The 16,656-nt window shown below is 34.7% G+C and overlaps 1 protein-coding gene across 1 annotated transcript; it reads right to left on the bottom strand.

Annotated features, from left to right (window-relative positions):
• Window positions 1-1,928: 1,928 nt before the first annotated feature.
• Window positions 1,929-12,103, bottom strand: LOC132758776 (large ribosomal subunit protein uL10-like). The gene is made up of 8 exons (XM_060750474.1): window positions 11,971-12,103; window positions 10,146-10,221; window positions 9,443-9,530; window positions 8,799-8,945; window positions 6,795-6,903; window positions 5,483-5,559; window positions 4,396-4,536; window positions 1,929-2,258 (listed from the first exon to the last, which is right to left on the bottom strand). Exons 1-8 carry the CDS (start codon window positions 12,005-12,007, stop codon window positions 2,109-2,111), a joined length of 825 nt encoding a protein of 274 aa, XP_060606457.1. The 5' UTR covers window positions 12,008-12,103; the 3' UTR covers window positions 1,929-2,108.
• Between the last annotated feature and the right edge of the window lie 4,553 nt (window positions 12,104-16,656).

Consider the following 16,656-nt stretch of genomic DNA (forward strand, 5'->3'; position numbering starts at 1 on the left):
TTCAAACTGTGACCTTGACCTTGAAGGTAGGGACATGGGTCATGGACGCGACACATTATCTTGAAGTGGTAGACATTTATGCCTTGTTTTTATCAAAATCCTTCGATTCATGACAGTTACATTCCGGACACGATAGTGACCTTCAAAATAGTGTGACCTTGACCTTTGAGGTAAGGATGTGGTTCTTGAACCCGACACATCGTCTTGATGTGGTAGACATTTATGCAGTTATTCTAAAATCCTCCGATGCACAACAAAGTTACAGTTCGGACACGAATGTGTTCCTATTCACTAATTGTGATAATTCAAAAACTTCACAATTTTTATTCTGACCTTGACCTTCGAGGTATGGACGTAGTTCTCAGACGCGACACATCGCCTTAATTTGGTAGACTTTTGTGCCAAGCTATTTCAAAATCCCTCAAACAGTTACAGTCCAGACAAGAACAAGCAAATTCGTTGAATTTATATCCCCCGCCGAGTACTGGTTATTATTAACACAACAACTGAAGACATAAGGCTTTATTTATATATTAATCATGGCCTAAACACTAATATTCTTTGAACTTGATAAATATTCAGGGCAATAACAGAGCCATAACTTTGTGTTAAATAGTAAAATCTGGAAATGCCAATGAGATGTATGCATACTACATAACTAATCAAGGGCCATAAATCTGAGTTATAAGTATCTGACTGGAACAAGGCGACTATATGCACATCTCCTCTTAGTATCCCATAAAGTTTCATTGAATTCCAGCCAGTAGTAGCAGAAAAGAAGCCAGGAAACAAATATTTTTCTTTATGGATACTGCATAACTAATCAAGGGCCATAACTCTGAGTTAAAGTGTCTGACCGGAAGCCGACGATATGCGCATCTCCTCTTGGTATTGATGATTCCCATAAAGTTTCGTTGAATTCCAGCCAGTAGTTGCAGAGAAGTAGTCCGGAAACGATTTTTACTCCATATGCATATTTCATAACTAATCAAGGGCCATAACTCTGAGTTTTAGTGTCTGACCCGAACAAGCCGACGATATGCCCATCTCCTCTTGGTATTGAAGGTTCCCATAAAGTATCGTTGAATTCCAGCCAGTAGTTGCAGAGAAGTAGCGCGGAAACGATTTTTACTCCATATGCATACTGCATAACTAATCAAGGGCCATAACTCTGAGTTAATGGGTCGGACCGGAACAAGCCGACGATATGCGCATCTCCTCTTGATATTGATGATTCCCATAATTTGATAAAGTTTCGTTAAATTCCAGCCAGTAGTTGCAGAGAACTACTCCGGAAACGAAATTCGGACGGACGGATGGACAACGCCAAAACTATATCCCCCTCCCGATTCCATCGGCGGGGGATAATGAAGTGGGGACGAACAGACGGTGCACTTTTAAAACGCCACCCTTTGGTGGCTAAAAAAATATGACCAACATTCAAATTTTCAGATGACACCGCAAACGGGTCTTTGACAATTCTACAAAAAAGAAATAAAATGTAAAAAAAATGGGGCCAACAAGACTAAAACGTCCATTTCTTATGAAAGTCGATATAATTCAGGTGACCCTTGGGGCGAGGTAACTATTAACTCGAGGGACATGGTTATTAAGTTTTGTGGAGGTCAACGCCAAATATCTAAGCTCTGGGAATTGTAGTTTCACAAAACAAGACCAAAAAACAGCATGCCTCCATATTAATGGTAATTTTATGAAAATTTTAAGTGATCAAAGAAAGTACTGTACACATTGCAAACATTCTACATAGACAGGAAAGTCAGGACTGCCAGATATATATAACAATATACATGTAACCTTTTTTAAGGTGTGTAATAATGCAAGTATGTTCAACACCATAGAGGCTCAACAAATCATGTTCAACACCATAGAGGCTCACAACAAATCAATCAGTTCAGAAAAACGAACACTTTTAAACGTTTTTTTCTCTTTATTTAGGACAAGATTATATCCAGCCTACATGTGAAGCATTACCGAACTTTTCAAACAATATTTTTTCCCATTTTTTTTTTTCTATTGTGATAAGGTAAGTTGTTAAAAAGATCCGAGATGTTGATATAGGATATATTTTCATTGTACTGTCAATGGGTTTAATCAAATAGACCGAAGCCCATGTCATCATCGGACTCCTCCGACTCTTCCTTCTTAGCCTCCTCTTTCTTCGTCTCCGCAGGAGCTGATGACGCTGCAACTGGGGCAGCAACGGCAAACTTAGATGGGTCAGCCAAATATTCCTTTGTCTGAAATAGGTGCAATATTTTTTAGCATAAAAATGCCTAAAATGTATATAATGAAATGTACACAAATGAGAAATAAAATATTGACACATAAAATGTTTCATGAAATTAATTTGAAATACTATCACATTTTAGTGTTTGATCTTATTTTTTTACTAATAAAACACCTGTTAAACAACAAAGCTACCTCTTTGTGAGTTCTATGATAAATCGCTCTATGGCTACTTCCGACCAAATTTTAGTGTAAACAAAGGTATAGTGTCTCTTGATATAGATTTTTTGTTCACTTTGAATCAAATATTGAAAATACAAATTCATAAACTTCACATCCTCTGAAACTTTAATTGAATCTATATGGTTAAGCATTCTTCAATTTCAAAATAAGATACATAGTGTACAAAAAATAAATAAGTAAGCACTATACTACACATTTGTTGACATTTAAATTCAGCAAGATGCACTAGTTCAGAAGTAGAAATAGAGCAATTTATTGTACACATCTGAAAGTGGTAGCTCTGTTTTTTACCAGGCATGAATAAACTGCACTATTTCAAATGATTCGAAGCCCATTTCCTTTAAATCATCGGCTTTAACTCATCAGTCCAGTAAACTGTTTTTATCTTTGACATCATTAATTCTGCAATCTATCTTAGCATTAAACACTTATATGTATCTTATGTAATAAAAAAATTACGATTAAGAAAATCTTATCTTCAAAAAGAGAACTCAGTTCATTCAATCAATATCAATTTCAGATGATATATATCATTAATGGTAGTCTAGCTGAAAATGTAATTTATTTCTCAAATGAAACTCTTAATCTTATTCATTTTCAAAATGTGATCAGCAGTAATGCAGGAGAGTTTATTGTGTCATGTGACATCTCCATAGTTACCATGTTCTGCTTTAACATCTCAATTTCCCAATCCTTAATAAAAATATTTCAATTTCATAGTTGCTACAATTAAGGTGATTTGATTAAAAAAAAATTATGTAATTTCCTGTTGAATATTTCCAATAACCTTTTTTCAGTAGAACAAATTAAGCCACAAAATTTAATTATTTTTATCTATTCCAGTAAAGTCAATCTTTCTATAAAAATTCTTATAAATATAATTATAATAGAGACAGTCTACCAAGTTTACAATGAAAGTATGCTCAGACAGCCTCTGTGAGGCATTTTGTTACCATAGTAACCAGACAGTACGAGTGGGTTCTGCCATTGCTGGCTCTCTTACCAGACTGGTCCTAACAGGTGTTAATTAATAATCATCATTGCATAACATTTTACCTACAACACCACTGTTCAAAATTTTGTTTACCCATCATTATAATGATATGTCCTCATTTCTATGTTATAAAACCCTTTTAGTTGCAGAGCAAGTCCTTATGTGTATACTGTTTGTTTGTTGGGTTTCAAGGCGCTACACCACAGTCAGAATAGGTCATTTGGCAACAAAACAGGAAAGAAAGGTGTTAAATGTGTATACGAGGCTAATTATCAGGTTTTAGACATATTATTAATTCTGTACCTGCAATCAACCAATATTAAGCTAGGTGTTAAAGTTTCTTGCTATAAATGAACAATCATCGAAATACATGCTTGGCCTAGAAGGGGTTTGAATCTTCACAACAAGAAATTCTCCGATTAACTATTCTGACATGTTAACCATTCTGCCTTGCAGCCAGTTTCTCTTTGATAGAAAGAACAAGAATATCCGTACCACATATAGATGCTTCTATTGGCCATTTTGATAAAATTTAAATATGGCCTTACAATAAGGAAATAAGAGGAAACCTATTTTCAGCATCTGTATTCGGACCAGAACCCCAACAAAGGTTATGGTCAAAGGCAGATTTGATTATTTAGCCAGACTTCAACACATTTTTGGTTTATCTTTGCAGATTGTCCATCTTAACATTTTTCCTCGATAACAAACCGGTACTTAAAATTTGTTTGCTAGTGACCAACTTCCCACTAACAAGCTGTTAAGTATTCCTAAGAAATCTTTGAAGATATTTCATTAATATTCTTTGGCAAAAGTAGTGGCCATAAATTTTGAGAAGCCGGGGATTTCACCAGGAACCTGGGGCATAGGAAGAGTATTGTGATGGATTTATTCATTACGTTAATACTTACTCTCTCAGCTTCAGCAAAGGTGATATCTGTCTCCACGGCAATGGCCAACAGTTTCTTGAATCCATTAGCAATGGAGTGGGGTGCTGAGGCAGCTGTTGGGTAACCTATCCCCAGAGATACTGCAGCCACGTTCCTTACGCCCTGAAATACAGTAACTCTCAAGTTTTACTCTCTACATTATAAAACATTTTGTTGTATCAAAATCCTGAACATGCTTAAATATGTGTTATGGATTTGCAGAGTTCTGCATTTGGAACATTGGGAGTTTAACAGCATCGTATCAGCAATGTCTATAAAATACTCTGGGTCTATCAAGTGATTTTTTTAAACAAATTTACAAATTCATCAGTGTGGGTCCTAGGACTCACTGGGCTATAAATCTTTTGAGTCCCAAAATTTAGCCGAAAAGTCCGAGTTACAAGACTTAAATTATTACTTGAAACGAAGAAAAAAATGAATTTGATTTCTACATTTATTACAATGCTTGTGATACTGAAATTATCAAAAACTGTCATTATAAGTTTATTTCCATTAATTTAGTTTGATATTAATCAAAACTTCATCTTCAATAATATTTTTTATGTTTTTGTCCTCATTTTCATATGATTAATCAGAACCATCACTTTGTTGTTGCAGTCATACTGTTTTTTGAATTTGTTTATGTGAAGTACACACAGGTGATATATTCAAACCAAAAGTCAAACTTCTAAAAATATCTCGATTTGCCATTTTTTTAAATAAAGTTTAATCGAGTAAATGCTCTGGATGGCCCCAAACAAGGAACTGTTCGGAGGTAAAAAATTTACTGTTCAAATTTTTGAGACTTTTCCCCCTATTTTTTTCAGAGGCATGGGGAAAATTTTACATAGAGAAAGAAGGAAAAAGTTCCAACAAATGTAATAAACTCTCACTTTTTCGATAAAAATCCTCCCTGTTTTTTTTTTTAATCCTAGTATAGACACTGGGACTACCTACTGATCATAGCTGTATAGTTTCATCACAAATGTCTGAGGAGAGGTTGTTTCTCAAGATCAAAAACTACTTTGAATCTAGTTTCCTTTACTGAGCAACAAATAGAAATTCTTACCATCATAAATTTCTGCATCAAATCACTATCAGTGATGTCCAAGATCATTGGCTCAAACACACTACCAGAGTCGTACACTGTAATGAACAGAACACAGTATGCTTGTAAAAATTCTATTTTATCCTCAACGATCACCTCCAGAAAACTAAGTGATAAGACTTTGCCACCAGACTAGCACACAGCCAGCATACACCAATGTGCAATCTTACAAGGTTTTACACTGTTGGTTTACCATTATCTCAATATCCCTGACCCCAGAGTTGATGATAATATAAAGTCCAACAAGAGCTGTTGGCAGGCCAAAAAGCTTATTAACTATTCTCAGTGCTCTTCTTTCAGAGCCTAAAGAATGTAAAATTTTCTAATTTCAAGAATGGGCCATAATTCTGTCCAAATGGCATGTTAGAGATATGTGCCTTGGACAGTGATAAGACAAGTGTGTTTTAGAGATACCATGGTGCATGCAAAAACTTAACCGAAGTGTAAGGACACATACATGTGCAAGATAAATAGCTCTCTTTTCTTAAAATGGATAAGCTAAAAAATAGAAACTGGGCAAGTTCACTAAAGAAATTCTGGACTGTGTTGGCAAAGAATTTTATTATTCTGATTAACTGAAATTCCAAATTACAAGTCTAAGAAATGATCTGTTCAAACTTGAACAAAAGACATTTAAATTAATTTTTGCAGGGAGATATGGTTGAAAAGGATCATCATATTTTATAGAATACAAGGAATACATTAAACAACATAAAAGCATGTACAGTGATGAAAAAAGCTATGCATAAAGTAAAGCATATTCAGCTAAGATGTCATCTATTTTTAATTAAACAGAGCAAGGTATTTTTGTCTAAAATTATTTTTTTTTTATCAATTTTCTTAAATTGAAATAATTTTGTGAATTAGAAAACATTCGCCAAACATCAAAAATCTGCTCAGACAGCCTCTGTGAGGCATTTTGTTACCATAGTAACCAGACAGTACGAGTGGGTTCTGCCATTTCTGGCTCTCATACCAGACTGGTCCTTACAGGTTATAATTAATAATCATCATAGCAGATTTTCTCTCTTCCTATGCTCCCGATTTTTTAAAAATATATAATACAAACTCATTTCTATTTATTCTTTGTAAATAAGTATAAAAATTTTCATAAATAATTCTCCAAAATTGGTTGGGTCTGTCATTTGGTGGTTGAATAAACATCAGCAACATGACAATTTGATGGCTATACTTCCTGGTAAAGTATAGTTTTTTCACAAACCAGTAAAGTAAAGTTTTTCACAAGTACAAGTAAAATGAAGCAGAGACAAACCTCTTTGGATGACAAGACCATAAGAGAATGGGGAGATGTTCAACATGTTCAGCAGAGTAGACTCTGAAGGTCCGACTTTATCTCCAGTCTTGATCAGGTTCACATCGTTCTGGCAAAAAAAAAAACAACAACAATGACACATATATAAATATAAATTAACTAGGGATGGCAACGAATACCAAAATCAATACTCGAGTACTCGGTCATTTTTCCGATCGAGTACTCGGTTACTCGGATGATTTCCAATGATCATCACACAATATCAACACCGTCTGCATGCTACTTTCGTTTTCTATTTTAACTCATAGAATTTGTAACTATAGATAGGACTGCAAGAAATACATATATAAATATAAACATAAGAATACAAATTTTCTCCCTTAATTACAGGATGAACTTGAAGCGCAAATACACTTCAACGGATAGAAAATTTCGTATTATGTTAGTGGCAAATACGGTACCATATATGTAAGTGCTGGACTATTTTTGACGTTGGTTCCGATCTTAGCTGTGTATAAACGTAGCATTTGGAAACGGAAACCAAAATTATAAAAGGCGTGGCTGGTTTTGCAAACATTATGTATTCATCCGTCGGTCAAAAATTTATTTCTTGACAGGTACATTTCATTTTCTGAAATTTCTTATAGAAGTGTAGTATTATGAAAATCATTTATAATTCAAACGAAAAGGTATATAATAAAAGGAAAATTATGTTGTAGTAGCTTTCTGAGCCTATGCATTTTTCTACTCGCAATGCTGGAAAATTGATATTTCACTCGACCTTCGGACTCGCGAGATATCAATTTTTCCACCGCTGCTCGTAGCAAAATACAAAGCTACAACAAAATATTTATAAATTATAATAATTATATATTTACGTTTTTATAATTAACAAGTGTCGACTACAAACTGTCTAATATTTAAAGGTGATTAAATACCATAAGAGGCCGGATGACGTAAACGACACAGGACTGTGTTCAATCCCATACGCGTGTCAAACTGCTGATCGCCTCGTTAAACTTACAATATCATTTTCACACCTCTGCAAGGATGTTTTGATTGCATTTAACAAGTATTTGTACAGATACGTGTACATTTCCGAATTTCTAATCTTTCTAAATCGCAAAAAAGTAGAAATTAAATATTTTTTTCCGAGTAATCGAATATCATTTTTTTTAACCGATATTCGGACGTTCGATCGAGTACTCGGTTAACCGGTTACTCGTTGCCATCCCTAAAATTAACTTTTGTTAACGTTTTGAGTTGGTGACCTATGAAGCAATAAAGGTTCTGTTTTGTACTACTGTCTTTATGGGGATGACTGGTTTATTACTGGTCATACTGTACTTTTGTATTTAACTATCATTGTACAATAAATCTGAAATCAATCATACGAGAAAAGGTTTAATATCTACTCTGGCCTTTTTCAATAGACAGAAGGCTGAATTTGATAATATTAAGATTACTATGTATCAGATAATAGAACAGCTCAGACAGCCTCTGTGAGGCATTTTATTACCATAGTAACCAGACAGTACGAGTGGGTTCTGCCATTGCTGGCTCTCATACCAGACTGGTCCTAACAGGTTATAATTAATAATCATCATTGCTGTAGTATTACAAAATCAGATATGCAGGTGACACTCCTCCTTTTATTTTTTTGGTTGGGATATACATCGCACTAACACTAAAGATCATACGGGACTTTCCAGTCTTACTGGTGGAGTAAGACTTCAGAAGAACCTCTATGCATTTCTATTTTATCAAAATTTAAAATAGTTAAAATAGTCCAGGCTTTTTAAAGCACCATAACTACGTAGATCAATCAAACTTCTTTCAGTATATTATTTGAAGACTTCCATACATGAAAGATCTGAAGTCCAAAGATCAAGAATGTAATCCTAACCAAAGTCCTCGAGTAAAGGAAAAGATTTCTGTAACTTTTCACTTTGAGAAGAACTCAAACCTGTATTTGGTGGTTCAAAATCAAAAGTATATACTAACCAAGATTTCAATACATCCCTTCGTAATCTTGGTTGTGATCTGCAGAGCCTGGAAAAAAGAGGTCTTCTCGGGTCCCAAGGTTGTCGCCTGTTTTGGCACTACTACATCAACTGGGGCAATAGCTCCAGCACGAGCAGGGGCTTTGACCTGTAGGGAGTTACAATCATACATGTAACATTCAATATCAAATTTACTATGAGAAATAAATAATGATATGAACCCTATTCAGAATAATAATAAAATATTTTCTTTTAAATTAAACCATACAGGATGCAAATGACACACGAGTTTTGTATTAGATGTGAGCGGCAGATGGCCATTATACTCCATGTCCAAGATCATTTATCAAGGAAAACTAATGCGGTTAATCATGCCACCACCCCAGAGTATCACACTAGTAACCTCTAGACAACGAATCTGATGCTCTTCCAATTAAGCTACCCGAGTAAATTTTATAACTTTACTTGACATCTGGCAAAATTGATAAGCATTTTCCCTTCATGATTGCCTATTCATGGTTTTCTCTGCAACTACAGCATATAGATGGGATCTGTACTTTTAGTACTTGAAAGGGCAGATGGACATTAAGCATAGACTACACAAAGTCATGCAGTATATAGAACATTTTATACTTAATATCTTACCTTGTTAGCTAGAAGCATTGATCGGACCTCAATGAGATCTCCCTTTGTGAAGACCAGGCCTACATTTCCAACAATGTGAGGCAGCAATCTGAAAATTTTAATATTGTAATATATAATACTTTTGAACTTATAGCCTGCTCAATTTGTTAAATAAATTTGAGATATTTTGAATTTGGAACAGTTCATTAAAACTGTAAGGGATTCCAGTAAGAAAATACTAACATCAGTAGACACTGTAACATTAAGGTGCCAACAGTGTAAATACAGGGCCTGGCCAGACTAGATTGTCTCACAGTTTGCTGACAATTATACACGAAATTAACCAAAAATTTGTATATTTTGTATTTATGTACAGTCAGGGTTTTTCCCCAGGATTTTGGGAACATGACCATATCAATGATTTTGGGAATTTCAGTGCCGTTTTGTTAGAAAAACTGCATGACTTAAATTTTGCAGTGATTAAATGAATGCAATTGCCAAAGAATCACTGTTTAGGATGGCATCTTCAAAAACATTTAAACAACATACAGTGAAAGAGCCCTTATTTTCAAAGATTTTTCAGTATTTTTATTTTGTAACTTTCAATTGGGAACTGTGGATTGGGAAAAAAACATACTACTTCCAATTGGGAATATGATCGAATATTGGCTATAAAATAAGCAAAAAAAATCCCCGATAGTACAAGCATAAAAGTACATCTTACTTCTCAAGGGCTGGGTTGTTTTCTAGATGTCCCCTTATAGCCTTCCTCATCATTGTATTCTTTCCCATTAACACAACTACAAGAAACAAAACATTCAGTCATGATCCTTCATTAAGGCATTTTTAAGCTGATAATGTATTTCTACAACAACAATAAAATAATATATATTTTTATAAGCAATTACATGAGTCTATATTTCAACATTCATTTGTTACTTCAGAGATCTGCCAAGAATTTGAAAGTACTGGGCCCTGGGCCCACTTGGTCTGAAAATGATGGGCCATTTTTACCAAAGTATGGGCCTTGGGGAAAATAAGTAAACATTGACCAAAATAACTGTTAAAAAGTTTGTAGATAATTGAATTTCCCCGGTAATAAAACTTAAATCATATTTTATGACAAGTGGTTCACTTATAATTCAGTACTTTACCAATAATTAAAAATTATGCCTACATGGTAACTTTCTAACTTATATTAATTGCAGGCAAAAATAAAAATATTTTTTAAATGGCTGCTCAAAAATTTGACATGCAAATTTATTCACATAATTGCTGGTTCTTACTTGTAATGTCTTATATTGTGCATTATCCATTTAATTGCACCAAATGTCCCTTACCACTGTGTATTGACGAATTTTATTGCCCCTTGTATGCCTCTGTGTAGACAGCATACATCAAATACATTTGCCGACAGACCTTTTGGTCATGAAAAAAGTCATGCACAATGTTTCTCTGATTGGTTAATCACCCTGTCAAACATTCTGATTACGAAATATACATCTTTTTTTACACTTCATCAGCCAAAACTTGCGTGAACTTGAGTGACCTTAAATTAGGGTTGATCAAGTTGAACACCTGTCAGATTATACTGTAACTTACAGCATTTCTTAAAATAGCAACACTTTTTTTTCAGTTACCGATAATCATTTTAAATACTAAGTAGTTGTATAATTTGTTTGTTTGTTTTATTGGATTAAATTTACGGTAGTAGAAATGAGTATCTGTGTGGGAAAGGGATTATGAGAAGAAATGCGGTAAGTAGATAACATGGACAAAAGCTATAGGGGATTCTTTATTATGGATAAACTCAAGAATATGCGTAATTACAGGAGCATGGGTAACATGTTGCTGTTGGTTCCAGTTTTGACTGGATGACTAAATAACCCAGCAGACAGTTTTGTTTTCTTATACGTCTGGCACAGATTTGAGATGCGCCCATGGCCCTTTGCTGCCGATTTTCCTGCGCCATTCTCATTTTTTTAGCGCCAATGGCGCAAAATCGCGTCCTCGGCAGATCTCTGTACTTTCTATGCGTCCATTCTATATAAAAGTTTTTTCTGTCTCCAAAATTACAAAAATATATTCACCTTTCAGTAAGTAGAAGTCAAAAAAACTCGATTGTTGAATTACATAAATACTAAAAACAAATATTACTTCATTATCAATCAGCACAAATACACCAATTTTGCTTTTATCAATGACATTTTCACACATTGCTGGGCTTATACAAATTAGTTGTATCTCCTATAAAAGATGACATGCTACAATTTTTAGTTCCAATGACTGTCACTCTGAGTTTACCCTCCCAATCATGGCAGTCAGACACACTGAATTTACCAGAGCACTGTTCAGCCACCTCATCATTCCATGACAGGCTGACAAGCAGTTAACCAGTAGTAGTTGCCTACACTTTCTGATAACTTCGGTCACCCAATTCACAGTTAAACGCTCTCTCTATTAATGTAACAGGAAAGTCTAGCTCCAAAGCCACATATTCTGATAGGTTACCTATTACAATACTAGATGATAGAGACAGAAATATTTACTAGCTTGTTCGCGGAGAGCAGCTCTGATTTGCTGCATCTGTTTCGAGCCGACATTGTCTGCATTCACAATAAAGCATTTTGGATAATCGTCCAAAAGTTTCTGAAAATGGAAGAAAATATATTCATAAGCATGATAAGTGTGTCAGAGTTTGTGGTCCCCGTCATCACATGAATAAACTTCCATTGTTTCTTTTTAAAACTCCCTTGCTTTATCACAATTTTAAATCATTGGATCATTTCTAAGCTTCATTAATTAAATTTGTCCACATAGAATGAAAGTAAATGAATTAAAAATAAGCAAATTGAGATAATTAACTTAAGAATGATTCTTAACTCCAAAGAGTTGGATCCACTTAAAAATACTTCAATTATTATAATTTATAAACCCTGTTAAAAATACCACCAGAGCTCAGGCTGGTCATTAAGAGACAGCTGGATGCCACCATGACAACTTCAACATTAAGAAACACTCTTTTATAATATTATACAACTTACTAGAACATGGTTCATACCGAATTCTCAAATCAAAATTCAAGGACTTTTCAAGGACTTTTCGAGGTAAAATTGTCATTTTCAAGGCATTTTTTCCCCGATTGATCTTATTTAAAATTATACTTTTACAACCATATCTGTGATATACATTTTTATTGCAATTGATCGTATTTAAAATTATACTTTTACAACCATATCTGTGATATAAAACATGTAAATAAAACATGTGTATTTCAATTTAAGGTTCAAATGACTAGAATTGCAAAACAGTGACTATATTTAGACAAGAATGTCGAACGACACATATACCCCCCTTTCTAGCCATTGACTCACATAATTGATAGTTTTATTACATAAACTTGCCAAAAATGGGTACATGGAAGTGTTCAATTATGGAAAAATCAACGGAAACCATTTTGACATTTAAGGCCCATGTGACATTGACCTTTGACCTAATGACCTCTAAATCAATAGAGATCATCTACTTCTTATAACCAATAACTAGGTGAAATATGAAGAGTTTGTGATGAATACTTTTCAAGATAATCAGCGGAAACCCTTTTGACATTTAAGGCCCCTGTGACCTTGGCCTTTGACCTAGTGACCCCAAAATCGATAGGGGTCATCTACTAGTTATGACCAATCATTATGTGAAATATGAAGACTTTGTGATGAATACTTTTCAAGATAATCAGCGGATACCATTTTGACATTTTAAGGTCCCTGTGACCTTGACCTTTGACCTAGTGACCCCAAAATCAATAGGGGTCATCTACTAGTGATGACCAATCACTATGTGAAATATGAAGACTTTGTGATACATACTTTTCAAGATAATCAGCGGAAACCATTTTGACATTTAAGGCCCCTGTGACCTTGACCTTTGACCTAGTGACCCCAAAATCAATAGGGGTCATCTTCTAATGATGACCAATCACTATGTGAAATATGAAGACTTTGTGATACATACTTTTCAAGATAATCAGCGGAAACCATTTTGACATTTAAGCCCCTGTGACCTTGACCTTTGACCTAGTGACCCCAAAATCAAAAAGGGTCATCTAATAGTTATGACCAATCACTGTGTGAAATATGAAGACTTTGTGATACATACTTTTCAAGATAATCAGCAGAAACCATTTTGACATTTAAGGTCCCTGTGACCTTGACCTTTAACGTAGTGACCCCTAAATCAATAGGGGTCATCTACTAGTGATGACCAATCACTATGTGAAATATGAAGACTTTGTGATACATACTTTTCAAGATAATCAGCGGAAACCATTTTGACATTTAAAGCCCCTGTGACCTTGACCTTTGACCTAGTGACCCCAAAATCAATAGGGGTCATCTACTCATCTACTAGTGATGACCAATCACTATGTGAAATATGAAGACTTTGTGATACATACTTTTCAAGATAATCAGCGGAAACCATTTTGACATTTAAGGCCCCTGTGACCTTGACCTTTGACCTAGTGACCCCAAAATCAATAGGGGTCATCTAATAGTTATGACCAATCACTGTGTGAAATATGAAGACTTTGTGATACATACTTTTCAAGATAATCAGCGGAAACCATTTTGACATTTAAGGCCCATGTGACCTTGACCTTTGACCTAGTGACCCCAAAATCAATAGGGGTCATCTACTAGTGATGACCAATCACTATGTGAAATATGAAGATTTTGTGATAAATACTTTTCAAGATAATCAGCGGAAACCATGTGGTCTACCGACGGACAGACGGACAGACAGACAGACCAACATTAGTAAAACAATATACCCCCTCTTCTTAGAAGGGGGGCATAAAAATCAGCACAGTCAGTAGAATATATGAACACCAAAACTGTAACATATAGGAGCAGGGCTCTAGCTAGACTAAAATTTTAGGGAGAAGTGACTTCTCCCTCAGCTCCTATCAGGGAGAAGTTTGACGACATAAGGAGAAGTGAAAAAGTGCTTAGCACATTGATTTGATCTATAAAAAGGAGTTTTACCTATTTATTGATAGTGATATTTGAAGTATAAATTCTAAAACCCTCTATCATCAGACCATTATAATGATTTCTTCCTGATTAACTCCACACACCCCCCTCCCTTAAGAAAATATTCATTGTACAACACATACTGGCAAAATTCTCAATCAAAATTAATGTAAACAATACCTTAAGGAATTTTCATAAATAAACTACATTTTAAGTGCTATTGGACACATTTTAACAAAACAAATTTTCCTTTTGGTAACTTTATTTTTTCATCGTAAAAATCGGCATCGCGAAAATATGTGACAAATGAAAATTTGTCTGTTTCCTGCAGAAACACTTACAATTCTAGTTATTGTTGATTTTGATTATATTAAATTAAATATCCAATGATTATTTTTAGATTGTTATTCATCAACTATTGCAACAGGCATTGTAAAACAAAATTTTCAAATTTGTAGTTTACTGCATAATTTACCGACGTTTATTCAACTTTTTGAAGACAAAGTTTACTACTGTTTATGACTTGTCCAAAATTGGTCTAATGTGGGTCAATGTTTTTTAAGTTCTTTAACAAATTTCATTTTTACTATCAAACAGGTATCAAAATATTTACTTGTGCTTCTGTGTGTATTAATTTATATGCAAGTAAATTTACACGGTCTGTGTGAGGTTGCGTGTAATTACTGTCAAATATGGTAAGAGCAATTCCGGGTGTAATCTTTTCACACTCGCTGATAAAATAGTGGCAGGTGTCGTAAAATTATGCTTAAAAAATGTGATGTTTACATCGGCGAATTAAATGGCTATAATGTCCGATGCATCTGCATATCATGTCACTTTGAAAATGTGTTAATTGATGTCAATTATCGGCAGTAACTGTGCGTCACTGATTCAGTTTGATTTATGCCTGGAGGCGAGGATTAACTTAATTAACATGCGCTGTATGATATTTATATGTACATGTGGTCGGCGAAGTCGTTTTCGCTTTGATGTTTAAACTCGGCGAAATTTTGAAACTTTAGGCGACTAAGTCGCCCAAATCGCCCAGTTGCTAGAGCCCTGAGGAGATTGAGTAAATTCACATAACTCTATCTAGTTTTTCCTTTCTTTTTTGGATTTCTCGTCCAATTTCCTCAACTTCCAGTTTCTTTTCTTTGAAGCCCTTTCTTAGAATGTTTGATTCAGTCACAAATGTTATTTTTCCAGTTTTCTAACAGTTTTTCAGATTTTTCTTCTAGAATGGTGATATAAGTTTAAAGTCTTGCCTTCTTTTTCTTGAGATCTTCAATAGCATCAAGGTCAGACTTCCTCTTCAATTGCCTCTCAGCTGCCATCTTCTCTTCTCTTTGTTTATCTAAATACAGCTTGTATTGAGATGATGCAGCAGAGACTGATGCCATTAGCTGCTGAGTTAATGGCACTTCCAGGACACCACCAACATGTGTTACATGGTCGCAGATTATCCTCTGAGCTACAAGAGACTGTTGCTTTAAGTTCTCTACTGTCATCTCCTTGTTAATCGAGAACCCTCTCTCGACATCTGCTTGACCATGGCAGATCACCAAGACAATTTTCACCAAAGCCCTTAATTTATTTGAATTGAATTATATTCTAGAATTGTATGAGTGGTGATTACAAATTGTGTGTAATGTCCACATAACTTCAGCCTTTTTTGTTTCAGCCTTTGAAATGAACGGAGATATTCCTGCTTGATTACTGGACACACAGGGGACATTTTCTTGATTACTAGAAGTGGGTGGGGTGGTATTGTCATGTCATGCACAGTTTCCGTTGTGGATTGGGCTGGCACAATGTTATTATTTGAATCAGATCTACTGCAATTTTCAGTTTTGACATTTATAGTTCCTTCCTGTCTGACAAATGCAAGGCCACACTTCGTCAATGACGACTTGATGTCTAGATTTTTTAGGTGCTTTGCACCCCTCGCATGCGATGTTAATGCACTCTCTCCCATTTGCGACAAATCGATGGTTGTTTTACCCAACTGTATTGTTGAAGCCATTTGAGCTGAAACGTACATTTCTTAGTGTATTTTCCCATTTTTGGAAGGAAATTTTTTCAAAAAAAAATTTCCTTTCTATAGTATCGGTCTGCAATATATCAAAAAGAACGAACAACACCTAATTGCATTCTGTTTAAGCTCAATAGAAAATAAGTAGTTAATGCGACCAAGAAAGTAGTGCA

The sequence above is a fragment of the Ruditapes philippinarum genome, unplaced genomic scaffold (genome assembly GCF_026571515.1).
Source record: "Ruditapes philippinarum isolate M1 unplaced genomic scaffold, ASM2657151v2 ctg6204_1_1_1_1, whole genome shotgun sequence".
Lineage (NCBI taxonomy): Eukaryota > Metazoa > Mollusca > Bivalvia > Venerida > Veneridae > Ruditapes > Ruditapes philippinarum.

What these genes read in the sequence shown, in the direction of transcription:
- LOC132758776 (XM_060750474.1), bottom strand. Translation starts at nt 12,007, where the DNA reads ATGCAGCAAATCAGAGCTGCTCTCCGCGAACAAGCTA. An exon ending in AGGGATGTATTGAAATCTTG is followed by an intron (nt 6,904 to 8,798) that starts GTTAGTATATAC and finishes TTTTTTTGCCAG; the next exon opens with AACGATGTGAACCTGATCAA. An exon ending in TGATGCAGAAATTTATGATG is followed by an intron (nt 4,537 to 5,482) that starts GTAAGAATTTCT and finishes ACTGTATTTCAG; the next exon opens with GGCGTAAGGAACGTGGCTGC.